The sequence below is a fragment of the Ascaphus truei genome, chromosome 7 (genome assembly GCF_040206685.1).
Source record: "Ascaphus truei isolate aAscTru1 chromosome 7, aAscTru1.hap1, whole genome shotgun sequence".
NCBI lineage: Eukaryota > Metazoa > Chordata > Amphibia > Anura > Ascaphidae > Ascaphus > Ascaphus truei.
In genome coordinates this window covers 63089235-63107208 of record NC_134489.1, presented here as the reverse complement: position 1 = coordinate 63107208, position 17974 = coordinate 63089235, and the positions used below count along the sequence as shown (strand labels likewise).

Genomic DNA, 17974 nt, shown 5'->3' with positions numbered 1-17974 from the left:
CACCCCTGGACTAGCCGCCTTGGGCCAGTATGGCCCTTTTACGTATGAATAAAGAAGACATTATACTTGAGAGTATCAGCATACCAGGAGGGCTGTGACCTTCCATTCTTGCACTGTAACGCCTGGGCTGCAGAGGTTGGTAAGCGGTCAGCAGCGTGCAGCCGGACTTTCTAAATCAACTCATTGATTGCTGTTAGTGCTGATTCTACTGTTTACTATTCTGTAATCCTAAACATAACCATAATCCTAAACCTGACAAAACCCTAAATATAACTCTAAATATAACACATTAATCGTGGCTTTGCCCCTAACCCAAAACATAAATATAACCCTAATAATCATAACTCTAAACATAATCCTCACCCTAACTTTAATCCTCACCCTAACTCTACACATAATCCCAAATCATAACCTCAATCCTGACAATACTTGTCATTTAAATCCTAACATTTCCGTAATAAAAACTGTACCCCTAAACCTAACTGAAATACCCTCCCCCCCCTTACATCATACCAGAGTCACCCTGTTAAATTACAAACTTTACACACACCATAGAGGATTATAGAATACCCCATAACTCATCTACATGTTCTTTATATGGCAATTTCAGACTTTTCAAGCACCTCCACCCTATAGCTGTACCCCAACTTACGTGAGTATGTCCCATACCTGATGAAGAAGGGGTCTGTGTCCCTGTATCTCTGTATTAGGTGGGCATGAGAAGTATGTGTCCTTAATGCCTGTGTATTAGGAGATGAGAGGAATGTGTTGTGATGTCTGTGTATTAGGAGGGGGTACCATTTATGTGTCCCTGATGTCTGTGTATGAGGAGCAACTAAGAGGTATGTGTCCCTGGTGTTTCTGTATTAAGAGGGAATGAGAGGTATATGTTCGTGGTGTCTATATTAGGAGGGTGTGAGAGGTGTGTGTTCTTGATGTCTGTATTATGAAAAGGTAAGAGGTATGTGTTCCTGGGGTCTGTGTATTAGGAAGGAGTGAGAGAGATATGTGTTATTTTCTCTCTGTAATTGGAGGACGTGAGGTATGTGTCCCTGATATCTGTATGTTAGGAGGGCATGATTGGTATTTATTCCTGATGTCTGTGTATTAGGAATCGGGGAGAGGTATGTAACCCATTCCCTGGTGTTTGTGTATTAGGAGATGAGAGATATATGTCCCTGGGGTCTCTGTATTAGAAAGAGATGAGCGTTATGTGTCCCAGATGTCTGTGTATTATGTGGGTGAGAAGTATGTGTTTCATGATGTCTGTGTATTAGGAGTGGATGAGAGGTAGGGGTCTGAGTATTAGGAGGGGTGAGACGTATGTGACCCTGATGTCTGTGCATTAGGGGGAGGAGAGAGGTACGTGTCCCTCATGTCTGTGTATTTGGAGGGGGTGAGAGGTACGCTTCCCTGATGCCTGTGTATTAGGAGGGGGACGAGGTATGTGTTTCTGATGTCTGTGTATTAGGAGGAGGTGAGCGGTATGTGTCCCATATGTCTGTGTATTAGGAGGAGGTAAGCTGATGTTGTCACCCTCCTTCCTTAGTTATCTTGATGATGTCACTTAATCCTGTCCTCTTGGCCACGCCTTAGCTAGTGATATCACTTCCTCACGCCTGGCTACTTTGATTGTCATTACCTTTTGTCCTCTCATGTGCGCATTAACTCATAATGATGTCACTTGCTCCTGCTTCAGGTTCCAAATATGGTTGCGGCTCCGGTGCTTGCGGCCTCCATGGTAAGTCTACACTTTCTTTTCCAATATGGCTCCCACATGGCTCCCACAGTCTGCCCTCCTGCTGTATAGGCGGAGTCATGCAGCATTTACCAATCAGAATGCCACATTCTGCTTTAGCTTCCAACCTATGTTGGTATGTTCATCATCACGGGAGCTCTGTTTTTCCCAGCTCAAGATGGCTGACCGCCAAATTCCTGCAGTTTTACATTTACATTAAAAAACACTGTATGTATGTGTGTGTATATATATATATATATATATATATATATATATATATATATATATATATATATATACACATATTTATACATATATATACATTTATACATATATACATATATACATATATATATACAGTGGTTGACAAATCACCAAAAAATCTACTCGCCACACAAAAAAAATCTACTCGCCACCTAGTACCAAACGTGTGCTGCTTGGGCCAATATTTACTTGCCCGGGGGTTAAATCCACTCGCCCGGGGCGAGCAAATGTATAGGTTTGTCGAACACTGTATATATATATATATATATATATATATATATATATATATATATATATATGTATGTATATATATATATATATATATATATATATATATATATATATATATATATATATATATATACATATACACACACACACACACACACACACACATATATATATACATATACATATATATATACATATAGTGGTCAACAAATCATCAAAAAATCTACTCGCCGAACAAAAAAATCTACTCGCCACCTAGTACCACACGTGTGCTGCTTGGGCCAATAGGAGCTCGCCACGATATTAAATCCACTCGCCCGGGGCGTGCAAATGTATAGATTTGTCGAACACACATATACATACATACATACATACACATACATATATACATATATATATATATATATATATATATATATATACATACATACATACATATATACATACATATATACATATATATATACATATATACACATATACACATATACACACACACACACACGCGCGCGCGAGAAAAAGTTTGTGAACCCCTAAGAGCTTTCACATATTTCAGACCTAAAATATTGTTAGATCTTAATCCAAGTCCTAATAATAGATAAAGATAACCTGATCAAACAAATGACACAAAAACATGATAATTTTTCAATATTTATTTATCCACAAATAATTCAACATTCAATATCCATGTGTGAAAAAGTCTATGAACCTTTAGATTCAGAACCTGGTGGCGCCCCCTTGAGCAGCAATGACTTCAACTAAGGGCCTCATGCAGAGAGCAGCGAATTTTAGAATTGGAGAGGGGGAAAAATTTAAGCTTTTTTGGAGAGTTTTTTTCTCCATATGCAGAAAGGGCAGAAAACTGCATTTACAAGTCTTTCTGCATATGGAGAGTTTCTACCAGCGCTATAAGCGCTATAAGCGCTGTTGAAACTAGTGGGGAAAAAATCGCGTTTTTTTTTTTCCCCTCCACCGGCCGCGGAGCGCCAGCTGCTTGGTGGAGAGGAAAAATGTTGACAATCGCGCCATTTTTTTGGCGCGAACAGCCACTAGATGGCGATCGCGGCTCTCTGCATACGGCAGAAAAAAAACTGGAGAGATTAGAAACTCTCCAGCCGCGCGGCGAATTTCAAGGGAAAAAAAAATGGCGCTTTTTTCAAATCTCGCCATTTTCGGCTGTTTTTAGCGCGATTTTCGCCGGAAAATGGCGAGATTGCTATTAGCGCTGTTCTCTGCATGAGGCCCTAAGTGTTTCCTGAAACTGCTGGTCAGTCTCTCACATCGGTTTTGAGGAATTTTGGTCAATTCCTCCATATAGAACTGCTTCAATTCAGTTTACGGATGGATGGCTTGATATTCTCCTCTAGAAACACACACACACACACACACACACACACACACACACACACACACACACACACACACACACACACACACACACACACACACACACACACACACACACACACACACACACACTAAATAGACAGCCACTTACTTTGCAGCTACACAAACACTCTCTCTCCTCAATTCAAAATTGAGCTGTGTTCACGGAGGGAGGGGGAGGACAATTAATACCTATACAAAGAAAGACTGATAGAAATACTGACCATATCACTAATCCTGATATAGTATATATATATAAGCATGATAAAAACAGAGCTATGTAGATCTCAGTGACATAGTGGCAGAGCATAATAATAAAATATATAGTAAAATACTAAATTAGAGTCCCTGGTATCAGCAGTTGGTCAAAAAATACATATAAAAGTACTACTGTATATACAGCTGAACCCCGTTATAACGCGGTCCTTGGAGTCCACAGAATGGGACCGCGTTATAACCGGATCGGGTTAAAATTTCACCGGCATCTAGATCTCTCTCCTCTTTGCAGCTGTCAGCTCTCTCCTCACTTCATAGGACTGTGTCCACGTGCTCTCCTCGCTCTCCAATCTGCATCTGCATCTGTCAGCTCTCGGGCGCAGCGTAATTTTAATTTTATTTTTTTTTAACTTTCAATTCAATGCTTTGACTAACGGACACAAACACACACCTACACCATGTGGGAATTGAACATTAATACATTTTAGATAATACACATACACACCTTCCATATACTGGTACCAATGCTTTACCTCTACACCATAGGCTTGGTGTGACAAGACATACCCTATAAATATATTTATCCTCTACAGCAGGGGAGCGCAAACTTTTTGTGCTGCGCCCCCCTCTCTCTCTGCCCCCGGCTCCCGCGCCCCCCTGCCTTCCTTCAGCCGCGTCAGATGACGCTGCGTGGGCGTGTGACGTCAGGTCACATTGTGCCGCGGCATCTATTGACGCCGCGTTGCCGTGGCGACGCAACACAGACAGCTTAATCCCGGTAAGTAAACAGTTGCAGGGGCCTCACGCGATCCCCCGGCATTTAATTTAAATGCCTGAGGGAAGAGCGCGGGGCCTCTGCAACTGCCCGCGCCCCCCCAGCACAATCTCCCGCACCTCTGCTCTACAGCATTGCCACAGTGCACAGTGTACTCTGTAAATGTTAAGTTTGTTTCTACATGTCTGTGACATCACACAGTCCATATGTCCCTTATTTTATTTTTATTATATTGTATCATTTATAATTAATAAATAATAATTATTAATAACTATTAATATATATAAATACCCCCTCTCCTAAAGAGTTACTAACAATACTGGTATATGCTGGGCCCCACCCTGGTTGCTATGGCGATCTGCACGTCAAGTAGGGGTATTTAAGGAGGAGGGACTGTTCTGGAAGGTTAGGTTTCCAGAGGTCCAGAGGAGCGGAGCCTCGGGGAGTGTAGATGGGTATGTTAAGAAGGTGATAGCATAGACTAGGCCCCTATATTTGTTATGTTGCAGATAGGGCCAGGAGCCCCTAAAGATGGAAAAAGAGTCATGTACAGTTTCAGTAAAAGGAATATGGCACGCCATAAAGGGTCTCAAGATAAGAGAGCCCCCGGGTGCTCTATCCCTGGATCAGTGCTAATGTTCCTCATCTGTATGTGTGGAAGTGGCACTTCCCAAATACAGACAGTAAGGTATTGGGTCAAGGACAATGAGACCTATCAGGATTTCCTGTAGGGGCCTCAAATAGTTTGATCAATATCTAAAGGGTTCTGAAGGTACGCAAGGGGTCGGGTCCCACAACTACCTAAGCAATTAAGTCAGAGTACCTCCATCTAAGTGTTAAGAGTGGGCACAGATGGAAAAGAAGTATTTGTGTGTCTCTTTGTATTAAACTATGTACAATGTGTCAAGACATGTCTGGGCGGTCCCTGAGTTGGGGACACAAATGATGGTTGTACTGTAAAAGTTCCTTGCACCCATTATTTCATAAGCTTGCTACCTCATCACCCAGCCACCCGAATGCCAGCACCCTGTCCAGTCAGGGTAAACCATACGGAGTAGCCATTTACACATCATAGCAATTGTGACAAACGGCTTACTCCGGGGCTCCGCTGTCTGTCCGGGACTGTTAGAACACGGTCTTTTAGGGTAGGTTAAATGATGAGGCGTCACGTGCTGTTCCTTTAAACAGGCTAATGCCTGGTTTATTCAGTCCCTGGCACTGAGACTGCCACCGTGCATACAATAGAAACACAGCAAAACAAAAGCCTGCTCATCTGAGCAATAACTTAACTTAGGTTTTCTCTGACTCAGGGTTGAAGTGGCTTTTCCACTTCCACCAACAAAATAAATAACTTTGCAGTTTTAGACAAAAAGAACAGAATGTTTTAACCTGTTTGGGGAGAGGCTTTTCCCCTCTCTGCTTCCAGCAGCCTTCCTGCCTCCAGGCTCTTGGGGGAGAGGAGAGAGGAAAAGGGAAATCTGTCTTAAGTACCTGATTTCTAACAAGCAGGACAGGTGACAGAAATCAGGCAGCAGACAAACTCTGGTCTGGATCGCTCATCCCTCAGTTCCAGCACTTGCCAAACTGTGGGATGGAGTGCATGTATTATGAGGCTGCACTGTTCAGCCTAAACAGGACAGAAACTGTTCAGTATCCTGGGAGCCCTATATATGGAATTTATTACCTTCCCCTGGATTCTGTCACACAATGTAACCTCCCTAGGAAGCCGGGCATATATATATGACACACACATATATACATATATATATACTATATTATGTTACTTGTGTAATAAAGTGTGTATATATAAATTTTCAGATATTTAATGAATGTATTTAATAATTTGCATAGATGGGTAGATGATGATAATTTAAATTAGTTATAATTGATGTCATGAAGTCATTTCCTTCCATCAACTCACTCTTGATTTTCTTAATAATGTCACTTAATCCCATCCTCTTGGCCATGCTTTAACTCATGATGATATCACTTCCTCACACCTGGCTACCTTAATGATGTAACTTCATTTTGCCCTCCGACGTACGCATTAACTCATAATGATGTCACTTCCTCCTGTTTCAGGCTCCGAATATGTACACGGCTCCGATGCATACGACGTCCATGGTAAGTCTACACTTCGTTTTCCAACATGGCTGCCACAGTCTGCTCCCCTGCCGAGTGTGGAGTCATGCAGCATTTACCAATCAGAACGCCCCATTCTGCTCTAGTTTCCAACCTGTGCGTCCATCATCATGGAGACTCCCTTTTTCCCGGCTCAAGATGGCTGGCCGCCAACTGTCTGCAAGCAGCCCCAATGCTGGTTTTAACACAAAAACCACAATATAAATGATATACAATGCACCTCGCGCAATATAGAAATAAATCAATATTAACAAGATCTCTTAATGACTATGTAGATAACACTAGGAATCTAGAGGAAAAAATGGTTACTTTTGATTTTACCAGTGTGTTAAAGGGTAAGGCTAAGGCCCCGGTCACGTCGCTGTAATGCGCGCCCGCGCTTTTGGCTGCGCGTTCCGGCGATTCCCCGGTCTGCAGCTCACTGCAGGAGCAGAGACCGGGGGGGCGTGGCGGAGGAGTGACGGGGGCGCGGCCATGACGTCACCCGGCAGGTTCGCCCTCATTGGCTGAACCGCCGGGGGGCGTGCCTAGCCGCTCGACGCGAGTTCCTGCTCTCAATTCTATTGAGAGCAGGAGTAGCTCTCGCGCGAGCGCTGTGGCCCCCCCCCTCGCAGCGGGCCCGGCGCCATTGCGGGGAGGGCTCTCGTGAGTGTGGCGGACGCTGTAGCAGGCAGCGGGGGCAAGGCCTAAGCATGGACAGTGTATATTTGTTGCAACAGCAAATAAACACTTTGTATTGTGAAACAGTCAATTTCTTCAAAATGCTCAAAGGGAAGAGATGAGGTAAATTGCAATGTCTCTGTATCTATACAAGGGGAGTTCCAATGCGCATGAGCCGTGGGGTATTCAGTGTCTTATAATAAAGTTCAGAGTCTCTTGTTATCTCTGTGTGACCCTCTCAGGAAAAAGTGGGTAATGGGACCATCACGCCACAAACACTCGCCTTCAGATATATTGTGCCTTTAATTTTGGTACTGCAGCGCCTCAGGTGTTAAAGTCGAGTCGTCCTTCAACCACCCACTTCTCAGTCACAAACCTCCATTTAGTGATCCATGCAGCCGCCTGTGTAATCTTGGTATAATATACCTTGAGGTCACTCCGTGTCACTCTGGTTCTGCTTCGTTGCGTCTCCCCTTGTTGTCCTTAGTCTTCTCCTGGTAGGGACTTGACTTACGTCCGTATGTGGCAGCCTGCAGTGTATGGCATCTCCGTCAGCTGTCTGCACACCAGCAACTCTCCTACCAGCTGTTCCCGTTTGCTTACCAATTAATGCGCACTAGCAGGTGCGCAGAAGCTCCGCAGCTACAGCGCCTTGAACAGGGGAATGCACAGGGCTAGCCACTCAACTCAATCAAGGGTCTCAGTAGATTGAGGTCTCACCAGCAAAGATGCAGAAATAATAGGCACACACCAGCTAATATATTTCAAAGCTGTATTACTGTATATGGACATACTGCTGCGACACACTTTATTCGAGCAAATACCCAGTATGTACCTGGCAGATACCTGGAATGCGCCACTAGTCACCTCTGACAAGCCCCGTTGCGTTTGCCTTCCCAGCCTGGGTTCATGCCTGGCTGACGGGCGGCTGATCTGTTAAATGATAATGATTAGGATTTAATAGGCTGCAATGCTTCGCGTGTCTACCAGATGGCATAAATTCATGAATTGTAATGCAGTATATATATATATATATATATATATATATATATATATATATATATATATATATATATATATATATATATATATACTGTGCAGTATTGCAGCCAGCGGGAATAAAATGCTTCAATCCCTGCATGGAAAATAACGCAATGCACTCAGGCAGAAAACAGTCACAAACCTCAATACACCCGAGTATACCCGAATTCGTGGGACTAGCCGAGCTCGAATAAAGTGTGTCGCCAGTGTACAGTTAAGAGCATACAGATCATGGGTGCTTCATCTAACAACCCAACGCGTTTTGTCTAATTTGCATAGACGGGTAGATGATGATAATTGAAATTAGTTATAATTGATGTCATGAAGTCACTTCCTTCCACCAACTCACTCTTGGTTATCTTGATAATGTCACTTAATCCCATCCTCTTGGCCATGCTTTAACTCATGATGATATCACTTCCTCACACCTGGCTACCTTAATGATGTCACTTCCTTTTGCCCTCCGACGTGCGCATTAACTCATAATGATGTCACTTCCTCCTGTTTCAGGCTCCGAATATGTACACGGCTCCGATGCATACGACCTCCATGGTAAGTCTACACTTCGTTTTCCAACATGGCTGCCACAGTCTGCTCCCCTGCCGTGTGTGTGCGGAGTCATGCAGCATTTACCATCCCCCGAAGAAGTTATATTCTTAGAACGAAACGCGCGTCGGGTAATGACGTCACAGGCATGTCATTGAGCATGAAGTCCTGAGGGAGCTTATTATCAGCATTACTTAGTATCGAGGTCATTCTGTGTGCATGCAAGCAAACTAACAAAGTTGTGGGCCGTACCAAGGTATCCACTATTTGAGTCAGTGCGTGTCAGCAATCTTACCCTTACAATTAGGGAGTCTGATATATGGCCAGCATAGTTGTACTGGCACAGCAAACATTTATCACTGTGTGTTGAGGTAACCGCCGAGTCTTTCAACTAAGACATCAAGAAGGGGGTTATCTTGAGAGGGTAGCATTACCGGCTTCTCTCGTTCAACTGTGCGGATTAGCCACGCAACCACTACACTGGGCTCAGCTCAATAATCATCGCTCACAGGCAGCGGCTATTTACCAGCAGCGCTGCTGATCTGGGATAGAGGTGATACACAGCCGGTTATACTGTTTGCAGGGCTGTTTCACCTTGCATTTACTGCTCTGCAGCTTGAGTCTGGTGTTCATTGAGCGCACGAGTAAGTTTATGACACAATACAACACTGGGTTAACACTTAGTTTATTGTACAGGAATTTGTTTGTACATTATACCAGCGGAGACAGGTGTTCATTACATGTATGTATCAGGTGTGTGAGTCACATGCAATCTACATGCAGTTTTGGCCACTGACATTTCACTAACAAGCACTTTGAACTTCCAGCAGCCACTGTAGCACCATTCTCTTTCCTCTGTACGTTATAACTTCATATGGCCTAGTACTGTACTCACCCGTTAGGGGCCGCATTATACTGGGCATTTTGCCTGAACTACCAACAGGCTAAATTTATATTTGCTCCCTAGTACTTACCTGGGACTTCCAGCAGTCTGGCGATACTTAGGAGCTCTCTAGTTTGGTTTTTAATTGCTATATGTTTTTTGTTTAGTTCAGATTCCAATAAAATTTCATTATTTTTTGTATTAATAAAGTAGTGTGCATCTCCAAGGGTTCTTTTCTCTTTTCGTGTAGATCATACGCTTTAGCCCTGATAGCACCTCTTTAGAAATAGTGTATTACTCATGATTGGTTGAGCAGGGACCCTCCATTATCTGTCTCATAATTATTTGCATAGATGGGTAGATGATAATAATTGCGATCCATTAGAATTAAGGTTTATTTTCCTGTATTCGTCTATTCACGCCTGGCTACTAAAATCGACATGGCAGCCATCTTTAAAACTCCCCGAGAATATTTAGAGCTCCTCGAAAATGTTTACTTCGTGGTGTTTGAGAATACATTTTTGGGAAAAACAGGGGATTTTGACAAATACTGTATATTGTCTTTTTGTATTATTTAATAGAGCATAAAGCGTCCTGTCATTATACACAATCCGGTATGTATATAATATATACCATGTCACTGTCCCCTCTCCTCTCTATCCCCTGTGTCTCTGTTACGGCCTCCGCTTCCCCTCTCCTCTTCTCTGTCACTGTCCTTTTCTGTGTCACTGTCCCTTCTCCCCCACACTACCCCTTCTTCTCCTTCTCTCTGTCACTGTATTCATATATTCTCTCTCTCTCTCTTTTCCCTCTCATTGTCCCCTCTTCCCTTCTCAACACCCTTATTTAAAAGGCTAGTCCCACCTAAGACAGCAACATATTTAATAGGCAAAATATAGTCGATTAACATTTTATTAAGAAAATCAAATAGTGTTCAGACAAACAGCTAATTTGTAAATGAAACACACACACACACACACACACACACACACACACGAGTGAACTAGTGAGACGTCCCATTTAAATTTGATTCACAAATTCAAATTTCTTGTCCAGATTGTGCCCTTTCAAGCTGCTTTCCAGCGGAATTTCTCCAAGGTCCGTAATATCATCATAGTTGGGAATGTGCGTTATGGAGCCGACAGGTGTGTTGGGAGTCCAAACTGGTTCTTTTTCTGTCACCCTAAAGGGGAAGGGAAGGGCAGGGCAGATTCACATGTCCCATTTGTCTGTGTCACACTCCGGGGGGAGGGACAGACTCATAGGTCCCCTCTGTCTGTGTCAATGTGTCACCCTACGGGGGGAGGGACAGACTCCCAGGTCCCCTCCTGTCACTGTATCATCTTTTGGTGTGGAGAGACAAACTCCCAGGTCCCCTCTGAGTCACTGTGTCACTCTCACCTCTGTAGGTTCCAGGTTAACCTCAAAAACAGCAGAACCGGCAACATTCACCTTCATATTAACCCCCGCTTTAATGAGGGAACATTGGTGAGAAATACCCAGGAGAGGAACACTTGGGGAGCTGAGGAGAGACACATGTCATACATGCCATTTACCCCAGGGCAAAACTTTCAGGTAAGAGGAGTTGACAATGTGTCCGTGTGTGTGTGTCCGTGTGTGTGGGCTCTGTGTTTATATAGTATATAACTGTGCTTGCCTATTTAAATGTGGATCGCTCTATCAGTGTGTGTCTGTGGAACTGTGTGCGTCTGTCTATCTTTCTGTGTACCTCCTCCTGTTCTCCATTCCCTGGTCTCCTCTCATCCCTCCTTGCTTCTCCCCAGATGGAGATCAGGAACGGGGGAGGCTTTTTTGATGTCTACGTTAATGGAGCAAAAATTTTCACCTACATTCACCGTATTCCCCCCAACCAGATCGACCAGATCGAGGTGGCTGGAGATCTGACCTTAACTTATGTCCAGTACTGACCTTCTGTCCAGTGTTGATTATAGCAGAGATCTAGAAAGATTCACCTTCCTCAAATCCTAGCTTCTGGACACATTAAAACCTTAGATCCTGATCATCTCCAGCTCCTAGATCAAATAAAATCTTTCATCCTAGGAAATATCAAGCTTGTACATCACATAAAACGTCAGATTCTCCAGATTCTAGCTTCTAAACACTATTAGGCCTTAGTCCCTGAACATATCCAACTGCTAAATACCATCATACCTCAGATTCTAGATTCTATATACCATAAAACCTCAGATCTGGACTATTTCCAGCTTCCAGATCAAATAAAACTTTATATCCTAAATCGCTACACATTTCAAGCTCCTAGATACAATAAAAAAAATTCAGCTCCTCCACATTTCAACTTCAATTTCCAATATTACCTGATGTTAGTCTTCTAGATTCCATTAAAATGTCAGGTCCTTCAGATCAAATGTTCTATATGCAATAATATCTAAGAGCTTACATATCTCAACCATATAGATCCCGCAATGATGCACCTTCATCCATAATGATCTCTAGCTTCTAGAACCCATAATACATTACCCGATTCTCCCAGATATTCTGTTTCTTGAACCCTTAAACTTTTTACTACATTTTACATAATCAAAACAAATACTTTTAATTCACTTTTCATAAATTAATAGAATCTGCAATTCCATTTTAGAGAATGATAGTGAAATGATAAAGGAAAGTATCTATGCATATTACATCAAATAATGGAAAATTCCATTTATTAATAGGTATATCTGCATAGTTAACCATTAATTCAATTTTTTATGAATGGTAATAAAGAGTAAAGTGTGGTTTTATGATTTAATAAATACATGTAGTAAAAATATAAAGTGATTTATATTCATTGTAGCGATATACACGCACACTCTCTGGCTGACATTAACAGGTCTCGGCGAACTGAGGATTTATTAAACAAAAAGTTCAATGTACTCCTTTGGGACATTTCTCATGAACAATATTGTCACGGGAGACCAGAACTCTTAACACCTTCACCACCGGGATCACTATCACCAGGCAGAACACAGTAGTTGAATAAACGAAAGTTTATTCTGGCAAGCCAGCAAACACACAAAATACACAATCACAATGCAACACTCACTTGGGGTCCTGCGGGGCAAGAGTCTAGCCTCAACTAGGTGCAGGGGCGTGTTTCAGTAGACTTGCCCTGAATGTCTTCTTCCTTGGCTTCTCAGTGCTATTCGACCAATAGCACTTTCGAATCACCCGCCAGTCGTGACGTCACAGTCTCCGTCTCACGTTCAATGCAACTCTGGAGCAACTCCAGAGTTTATCTGGTGCTCTGATCGGCCGTGCTCCTTACATAGCCCTCGATCTCCTATACTTTTCATGGAGCAGAATCCGCCGACCAATCAGAGCCCGGATCGTGACGGTGCAGCCAATCGAAGGACGAGGGCTCGTCCGGCTGCACCAATCAGAGGAGGGGGCTGGCTTAGGCACTCTGGACCGCCCTTCGAGGAGCGAGCTGCTGGCAAGCGGGAAATTCAAACTGGCCAATGGGAATCATGCCTACGGGACTCAGACCCGGCAACGGTTCATTTGGCCAGCCCCATACCACCTGTTGTGTAGGTGCCTCAGTGTCTTGGGTGAACAAAGGCTCTGCACCACCGAGAGCCAGTTCCCGAACCTGGTTATCAGCTCTCTCCCGCTTACCATTGTCCTGGTACTCACGCCGCTCCCAGCCTCTGTCACGCAACCCCGCCTTTCACCATTATCACCCAGCACACAGCACTTCCACTGCAGCAAGGGATACTGGGAAATATATATATATATATATATATATTTTTTTTGACATCAGTATTTCCCTAGAATGTAAATGTACTTGAGGTTTTACAATGACATAAATTATGCGCCTGAAAAGAAGAAATGTAAAGAAAATTATGCTAAATGTTTTTTTCCCCTGAAGTACAGATGTCTTAACACTACTCATGTAATGGAGTGCTCACCATAAACAAGGCGGGGCCACAAGGCCGAGGTGGGGATAGATAAATAACGCCACCCACAGCCGCAGGAGCGCATCTGGAGTGTAGATGGTCGAGGTAGCCTGGTCGGGTTTGGAGAGTTAAGGATAGTCAAGGATACTTGCCGAGTTCGGGGTAGGAGAGGTGCAGATCGTTTCAGGTACTTTCGCCGTAGTCAGGATTGGAGAGGTGCAGATCATCGTGGTACTTTACCGAGGTCGAGGTTAGAGAGCTACGGATCGTCATTGGAAGCCGGGGTCAGGAGTATGGAAGAGCGGAGTCCAGAGAATAAGCAGGGTCAGGCAAGACAAGACAGCAGAGAGACAAGGTTTCCAACAGGAGGCAGGGATTGCACTGAACACTACGCACATAGAAAGTGTTATGCTCAGCCAATTTGCCAGAGGGCTGGCTGAGCATATAAAGGAGGGTTGTCCAATGAGAGGAGAGCATACTCACTAGTATGCCTGGCTGTGGTTGGCTGGAGAGAATCAGCACATGTGTATACTTAGGCAGAGGAATCAGCAACAGGTGTGGTATTAGGTAGAGGAGCGAAGGAGGTTCACCGCTCGAGCGTAGCCTGGAAGCGGGGACGGCATTACCCTCTGTGACTCATCACTAGTGGTATCATGAAGGCCTGTATCCTGCAGACTCTTCGATACATGCAGCAAATTGTCTTCCCTTCTGCCTCCGGTGGGACACCTAGCTCCTCTTCGAGAGCTGTAATGAATGAAGAACCTAGACCAGTGGTGCACAAAGTGGGGGGGACGCTGGATTTTTTTGGGGGGCACGGGCACTTGCAGAGGCCCCACGCTCTTCCCCGAGGCATTTAAATTAAATCCTGGGGCATCTCATGAGGCCTCTGCATCTCACTTACTGGGATTCAGAAGAGTTGCTGTGACTCGTCGCCATGGCAACGCAGTGTCAAATGAAACCGCGGTGTCATGCGGAGTGAGGTCACATGTCAGTCTCCATGGTAACGGGGTCACGTGACATCACATTATCATAACAAGTTAAGGGGGGCGCGAGAGCGAGGGGAAGCAGGTGGGGCGCAGCTCCAAAAGTTTGCGCACCCTTGAGCTAGACAATGAAGTGTATGACAAATAGCAGGCACCATTGTCTCCTTCCCCTCTGCTGAAGGTTTCCCTCCCTAACCAAGGACTGCATCCAAAGGGTAACACACCAGACCTCACTGAAAAAAAATATCCCCCTACCTAAGAAGGATCTGCTCACCACACAGACACCATTTCTTTAAGAACCTCCAGAGCGCGTCTCACTTTCAGTCCAGTGTTTCCTGCCTCCACTCCTCCGAACCTCCACAAGACGAACCCTCGCCACTCTGGCACCTCACCACTGCACGCACTGACATGCAATGGACCCCTCTGGCCAACGATCCTCTGTCCAACTTTCTTCTGCATTCTCCTGCTCTGGCCCATGATTGAGTCCTTGCTTCAGGCCAAGTTCAGGTCCCCCATTTAGAAATGGAAAATCCTGACGAAGCTTGACAATGCAAGCGAAGCGCGTAGAGTTCAGTGCAGAGGAGGAGAAGGGACTGACCGGACTGGGAAGGAATTGTGAAGGAACCTAGCTGAGGGCTACCACTGTTTCCGGGTGGCTGCACACGGAGGCATCACCAGCCAGCAACCACCAGCGTTCCCGTTCGGTGTCAGAGAGGGGGTGAGGTCGCCGCCCCTCAGGATTTGTTTGATGTGCCCTATATGAATGAGCAAATTGTAAGTGTTCATTCAGGGGACTTTTGTTTTGTTATTAAATTAGTGTTTGTAACCTGCGCATATTCCTCTGTAAGATATCTGCATCGCTTTACCTACCAGCACCGTGCCTCGGTTTGTGATGGGCTCTTTTATACTCACCATTACGTGAATACATCCACCTCAAGTTTTTCCTAAAATAGTATTGATTAACACGATACTGTTTTCTGTTTTCTCATTATTTTGCATCTGATGTAGTCTACCATAGTCTTACAATGTAAATGTCCCTTGGATTTTGAATGGCCTGTTTGGAGGTGTACAGATTGTGTCTCTCCTGTGGCTATGTTTGTACACGATGTGTGCAGCTTGTTCTTGTTTTGTTGCTAGGCTTTCTTCCTTGTGGTAGTCTGTCATTTTCTAAGGAGGGAGTGTGTTTCTGATCATCAAATTGCTTAGGTTCACAGGTTGTTTGTAGTGGTGGTGTAGGGCAGGGGGGCTCAACTCCAGTCCTCCAGTCCCCCCAATAGATCAGGTTTTCAGGATATTCTGACTGGACTGATTGTGCCACCTGTGCTGGAGCTGGGATATCCTGAAAACCTGACCTGTTGGGGGGGGGAGGGGAGGGGGGTTTTGAGGACTGGAGTTCAGCACAGGTGGCACAATCAGTTCCTGCTTCAGCACAGGTGGCTCACTCAGGCTCAGCCTCTGATTGAGCCACCTGTGCTGAAGCTGGAAATTGTGTTCCATACACAGGTGTGGAAGGTATCCCTATCAATAATAGAAACGGACTGACAAACATAAAAAGTACACACTCATAACGATAGACGTACTACTAGCTACAAAGTCTAAACATATTAAGGAGTAAGAGTCTCAAGGTAAAATGCTACATATAACGGCACAAACAGAAGGAAAAATTACCCCTCTCCCCGCCTCTTCCAGCCGGTCACAGTCAAGTCTCCTGGGTCCCTCCACTTTTGCTGGAGCAGGAACCCTGGCAGGCAGTTATTTCCTGCCTTTTAAACCCTGTTCAATCAGTTCATTTGAATCAGCTCAGGAAACCCGACATTAGGGTGTTATTTCCTGAGAGCATAGAGAGAGTTTAACTCATCACTCCATTGGTCATCGGGATGTTATTGATGTTGTACAAGGAAACTCTCCTCCTCCTTTGCACCATGCTGTCAATGAATGCCAAGTCCTCCTAGCTTCAGCATTTATAGCTCACTAATGTTCAATGTATTATGATGTCCCGATGAGCTCACGTGACCTCACAATGGTGTTGTCAGCTCTCTAGCTATCTAAAGGCAGACGGTATTTTGACCAATGAGTGATGACTACTCCAGGCGAATGGTAGCTGCTGCAATTTAGCCACACCCTCCTATTCTGATGTCACTGATGACCTCAGTGTTCTGACCACAATTCTCTGCTCAGTTGCATTCCTACTTTATGAATTAAATAGAAATGTTGTTGATCCAGTTAATAATAAATTGTAATGTTGGTCCATCGCAGAATATATGTGGTAACTTTTTTAATTGGACAAATAATTAAGTAATAATCCCCAAAGAACAGGGCATTACTGGCCAATAATGCCCTGGCTGGAAGAGTTGAAGGCCTGAGGCGAAACCGAGGGATTTTAACCAAGCCAGGGCATTATTGGCCAGTAATGCCCTGTTCTGAGGGGATTATTACTATTATAGGTTAAATGTAGGCTTTTTTCATAAATAATAGACACTTTTGTATAGTTATATACTGTAGATTTTTTTTAATTAAAATAAAATGGTAAATACATGATTTATCTCTCTCTCTCTCTCCCCCTCTCCCCAATTCAACTGAATATGCTCAGTACACGGAGCAAGGGGGGAAGAGTCAACCCGTGGCTGATACTTCTTAACCAATCCCCTGCCCTGTCTCAGAGCTGTTCCTACTTTTAGACCAATCCCCTGCCCCAGCTGTTTTGAAAGCTGATTGGCTTGAAATAATCATATTGAAATCAACACTTTGCAAGCAGCTAAAATTCCGTACATTACTGATTTGATAATGCCCGGAATTTTAACCAATCAGAGGGCAGGAATTTCAATAATGCCCGGAATTTGACTGCTTTAGCTAATTGATATTATATGATAATATAAATGTTTAGTCCAAATAAAAAAGGGTATCACTTAATACTGAAGTACTCATTTATTCTGCACTATTCCTACTTTAACACTGAGCCGGGGTGCTCGGGAAGGTATCTGTATAAAAGGTTTTCTAGATAGACGCTGGGTGGTTAGCTACACACGTCGGATAATATAGTATTATTACCACAATGTGGAATCCACAATATTAAAAGAGTGTAAGGAAACAAAATCGGATAAAGAGAACAATTCAATATTGGATATGTATAGTGTGTATTAGTAAAATTAATATATATATATAACTTTAATAGAGTAGGTAATAAACATA

At 43.8% G+C, this 17974-nt stretch overlaps 1 protein-coding gene across 2 annotated transcripts in view; it reads left to right on the top strand.

Moving 5' to 3' along the window:
• The window catches only part of LOC142499416 (galectin-4-like), a 31089-nt gene extending 18429 nt beyond the window's left edge, over nt 1-12660 (top strand). The window contains exons 5-12 of one of the 2 annotated variants that reach the window (XM_075608750.1): nt 611-652; nt 1700-1741; nt 6693-6734; nt 8964-9005; nt 10464-10496; nt 10939-11027; nt 11292-11457; nt 11667-12660. In XM_075608750.1, coding sequence (XP_075464865.1) covers nt 611-652; nt 1700-1741; nt 6693-6734; nt 8964-9005; nt 10464-10496; nt 10939-11027; nt 11292-11457; nt 11667-11810 — 600 coding nt within the window. In that variant the 3' untranslated portion in view covers nt 11811-12660. The remainder of the gene's footprint in view (nt 1-610; nt 653-1699; nt 1742-6692; nt 6735-8963; nt 9006-10463; nt 10497-10938; nt 11028-11291; nt 11458-11666) is intronic. The other variant, XM_075608751.1, reaches the window with a different exon arrangement.
• The last annotated feature ends 5314 nt before the right edge of the window (nt 12661-17974 follow it).